The sequence below is a fragment of the Sinocyclocheilus rhinocerous genome, unplaced genomic scaffold (genome assembly GCF_001515625.1).
Source record: "Sinocyclocheilus rhinocerous isolate Xijiao unplaced genomic scaffold, SAMN03320098_v1.1 scaffold910, whole genome shotgun sequence".
Taxonomy (NCBI): Eukaryota; Metazoa; Chordata; class Actinopteri; order Cypriniformes; family Cyprinidae; genus Sinocyclocheilus; species Sinocyclocheilus rhinocerous.
The window spans coordinates 562,035-566,581 of record NW_015667266.1 but is presented as its reverse complement, the minus strand read 5'-3'; the positions used below and the strand labels follow the sequence as shown (position 1 = coordinate 566,581).

Sequence of the window (4,547 nt, the reverse complement as noted above, 5' to 3'; positions counted from 1 at the left end):
TAATCATTTTTAAATATGTTTTAAATATTATTTTTTACTTTTATATATTTTTATAATTTTTAATATATTTTTGTATATTTTGAAATATATTTTTTTGGCCAAATGGGATGCAACATTGACACTTGTAGAACTAAACTGAATCAACACTGAACTGAATTTAGCTGAATAATGACTCCATTGTCTTCTGTAGAGCTGCTTATAGCTGAATCAAATTCGTTTCATAATTGTTGCATTTTGCATTTTCCTGTTTATTTCTGTAAAGCTGGTGTGTAGTTGTATAAATAAATGCGCCCATCGAATTCAAACCACGTTTCTCTCTCTCCGCGCAGCAGAGGAGCCGGCGAGGGAAGGTGTTTGGGAAGGTGAGCTGCAGGAATATGAAACAGGACTGTCCCGATCCGACCTGTGACGATCCGGTCTTGCTTCCAGGACACTGCTGCAAAACATGCCCAAAAGGTAACACACAGATGCAGAAATATGAGTGTGTGAGTGTGTTTCTGCAAATGGTGAACAAATGGAAACACAGTCCAGCGTTTTTTTTGGAATGCCGTCACACTGTTATACGGGAAAAAAGTGTGAGGGAATGACGGAAACTTCTGGCCAGCGCTGTTTCTCGCAGACAAACTGAATGATAAATGGCAGCAAGTGTGGACAGATGATCTGGTTTGGCATAATTGCACTCATGTTTATGGATGCCGGTCCGTAATCATTTTTAAATATGTTTTAAATATTATTTTTTACTTTTATATATTTTTATAATTTTTAATATATTTTTGTATATTTTGAAATATATTTTTTTGGCCAAATGGGATGCAACATTGACACTTGTAGAACTAAACTGAATCAACACTGAACTGAATTTAGCTGAATAATGACTCCATTGTCTTCTGTAGAGCTGCTTATAGCTGAATCAAATTCGTTTCATAATTGTTGCATTTTGCATTTTCCTGTTTATTTCTGTAAAGCTGGTGTGTAGTTGTATAAATAAATGCGCCCATCGAATTCAAACCACGTTTCTCTCTCTCCGCGCAGCAGAGGAGCCGGCGAGGGAAGGTGTTTGGGAAGGTGAGCTGCAGGAATATGAAACAGGACTGTCCCGATCCGACCTGTGACGATCCGGTCTTGCTTCCAGGACACTGCTGCAAAACATGCCCAAAAGGTAACACACAGATGCAGAAATATGAGTGTGTGAGTGTGTTTCTGCAAATGGTGAACAAATGGAAACACAGTCCAGCGTTTTTTTTGGAATGCCGTCACACTGTTATACGGGAAAAAAGTGTGAGGGAATGACGGAAACTTCTGGCCAGCGCTGTTTCTCGCAGACAAACTGAATGATAAATGGCAGCAAGTGTGGACAGATGATCTGGTTTGGCATAATTGCACTCATGTTTATGGATGCCGGTCCGTGTAGAACATTGGCTCTATTGTGCATTCTACGATTTTTCTGACATCATGCATTTCGGTTTCCGTGGTTACAGGCGACTCGGGGAGAAAGGAGGCGGAGTCTCTGTTTGAGTTCTTCCAGGAGAAAGACGACGACCTGCACAAGTCCTACAACGACAGATCCTACATCAGCTCTGAAGAGAACAGCAACCGAGACAGCGCCACCGGTGAGACTCCAGACACTCCTCATAATGCATTCACCATCTGTTCAAAATGGTCATCACTTAATATTTTTCAACTGAAACCACACTGAATCTGATCAGCAACTTCTCATTAATGAGTTTTGAATGTTACCATGTTATTACGGCATTTACTAATTTTTACTCAATTAAAAAATTGAGAAATTCTTCGAAATGTCAAATTACACATGAACTACACTGAAAAAACTATAATGCAAAATTTATATAAATATTTTTTCAATATTCTTAAGATCTTTTATTGTAATATATCATTGTATGAAATTTATAACGGCATATAATCTGAGAATTACCAGTGTTGACCCCATTGGAATCAATGGAATTTAAATACATTCTTGAAACAGTCCAAATTTAGGAAACCTACATATTTATTTCTAACAAAACAACATAAATATCACTCTGAAAAGTTTTGAAACAATGTAAACTTATTTTACTTGCATGAAATTTAGTTTCAGGTGAAAGAAAGTGATTTTACATGCTGCAGTGGTTCGTCAATAGGCGCACATATTCATGTTTATTAACAAAATTCAGTCCCAAAAGTGTGAGAGATTTGGGGAAAAGGCTACAGTAAATATATTTTACAAAAGTTTTTGGCACTAATATAACTCCATAGATCGTTTAACAATAAAATTTCTTTTAAAACCAATTCTTTTACCAAATGCTCTATACATACCCGGGTCAAAATGACCCGACCGCGAAATGTTTATTTAAATGGTTATATCTCTTAAAACATTGCTATAAAAAATCTGAAAAAAATAAATGATGTGTATTTTGAAGATCTTAAAGCATCTGCAAAGTTTCGTTCACTTACTAAAAGCTATGCATTGTTTAGAAATGTTTATGCATTTCTTCCGGGTCAAAACGACAGTATGATTAACCTGAGGTATTGTTGAACAGATTTTGTGGCTGTACTCACGGGTGTGACGGACTCGTGGCTGCCGAGCTCCAGCGGCGTCGCACGGGCCAGATTCACACTCGCTCGAACGAGCCTGACCTTCTCCATCACGCTCCAGAGGTAACACACACGCCAGAGCAGATGTGATGTCAAACACAATCCTCTGTCGCTCACTTTACACTTGTGCTTGTCTCTTAGGATGAGCAGGCCGAGCGTCATCACGTTCCTGGACTCCGATGGAAACACGGCCTTTGAGTTCAGAGTACCGCGGGCGGATACAGACATGGTGAGTTATTATCGTTAACTAAAACCATTGAAATAACATTTAGCTATTTACATGAAAAAAAAAATACAAAAACTTATATAAATAAAAAAAATATATTAAATTAAGAAAAATTATAATAAATAATAAGAATTAAATATTTAAAAAATATATATAAAATTAAATTAAGAAAAATTATAATAAATAATAAGAATTAAATATTTTAAAAAAATATATATATATTAAGAAATTAAGAAAAACAAATTAATAACAAAAACAAAAATCAACTAAAATTAAAATGAAAACAGAAAATATTAAAACGTGTTTAATAAATATAAAATAAAAATAGGAAAATGAAGAAAAATAAAATAAAAATGAAGAAAAAACTAATTAATAACAAAAACACAAAATTCAACTAAAATTAAAATGACAACAGAAAATATTAAAATGTGTTTAATAAATATAAAATAAAAATGAGGAAAAATAAAATAAAAATTAAGAAAAATAAAATAAAAATTAAGAAAAAACTAATTGATAACAAAAACACAAATTTCAACTAAAATTAAAATGAATACAGAAAATATTAAAACATGTTTAATAAATATAAAATAAAAATGAGGAAAAACAAATTAATAACAAAAACACAAAATTTAACTCAAATTAAAATGAAAACAGAAAATATTAAAACGTGTTTAATAAATATAAAATAAAAATAAAATAAAAATTATAAAAATTAAGAAAAATAAAATAAAAATTAAGAAAAAACTAATTAACAAAAACACAAATTTCAACTAAAATTAAAATGAATACAGAAAATATTAAAACGTGTTTAATAAATATAAAATAAAAAGAAAAATGAAGAGAAAAAAAAGAAAAAAAAGAGATTAATAAAAAAAAACAATTCAACTAAAATTTAAAATGACAACAGAAAATATTAAAATGTTTAATAAATATAAAATGAAAATAATAAAAGTGAAGAAAAATAAAATAAAATAAAAATGAAGGAAAAACTAAACAATAACAAGAACACAAAATTCAACTAAAATTAAAATAGAAAATAACAGAAAATATTAAAATGTGTTTAATGTTTAGATCTGTGGAGTTTGGAAGAACCTGCCGAAGTCTCACCTGCGGCAGCTGGAGGCGGAGCAGCTGCGTGTTTCCATGACAACCGCTGACAACAAGGAGGAGATACAGGGCAAAGTCATCAAACACAGAGCGCTGTTTGCAGGTGCGTGTCAAACCTTACATTCGATCCCTTTCATAGTGTGATGTGTTCAGACGTTTAGGCTCATTTCCTACGGTTTGTCTGACAGAAACCTTCAGTGCGATCCTGACGTCTGACGAGGTGCATTCTGGGATGGGAGGAATCGCCATGTTGACGCTCAGTGACACGGAAAACAATCTGCATTTCATCCTGATCCTGCAGGGACTCGTTCCTCATGGGAGCTGTAAGGACAAAGAAATAAAAAATTAAATATTAATAAAAAAAATATTAAAAATAATAAAAATATTTATTTAAAAAAATTGAATAAATCTTTAAAAAAAAAAAAAAAAGTAATTTAATAACTATATATATATTTTTTATTTTGTTTCAGCCTCTGTAAAGGTGCCGGTCCGAGTGAAACTGCTGTACCGACAGCATCTGCTGAGAGAAATACGAGCAAACATCTCTGCACACGTGAGTTAAAACACACATGTATACATGCATTTACTGAGCGAAATTAATATTAATGAAGCATAGTTTGTG

General features: G+C 32.6%; 1 protein-coding gene across 1 annotated transcript in view; it reads left to right on the top strand.

Annotated features, from left to right (window-relative positions):
• Positions 1-987: 987 nt before the first annotated feature.
• Positions 988-4,547, top strand: part of chrd (chordin) — a gene marked incomplete at its 5' end in the record, with an annotated part of 17,967 nt that continues 14,407 nt past the window's right edge. The window contains 7 exon segments of the mRNA XM_016544995.1: positions 988-1,159; positions 1,479-1,610; positions 2,538-2,655; positions 2,734-2,821; positions 3,890-4,028; positions 4,114-4,248; positions 4,396-4,478. Coding sequence (XP_016400481.1) covers positions 988-1,159; positions 1,479-1,610; positions 2,538-2,655; positions 2,734-2,821; positions 3,890-4,028; positions 4,114-4,248; positions 4,396-4,478 — 867 coding nt within the window.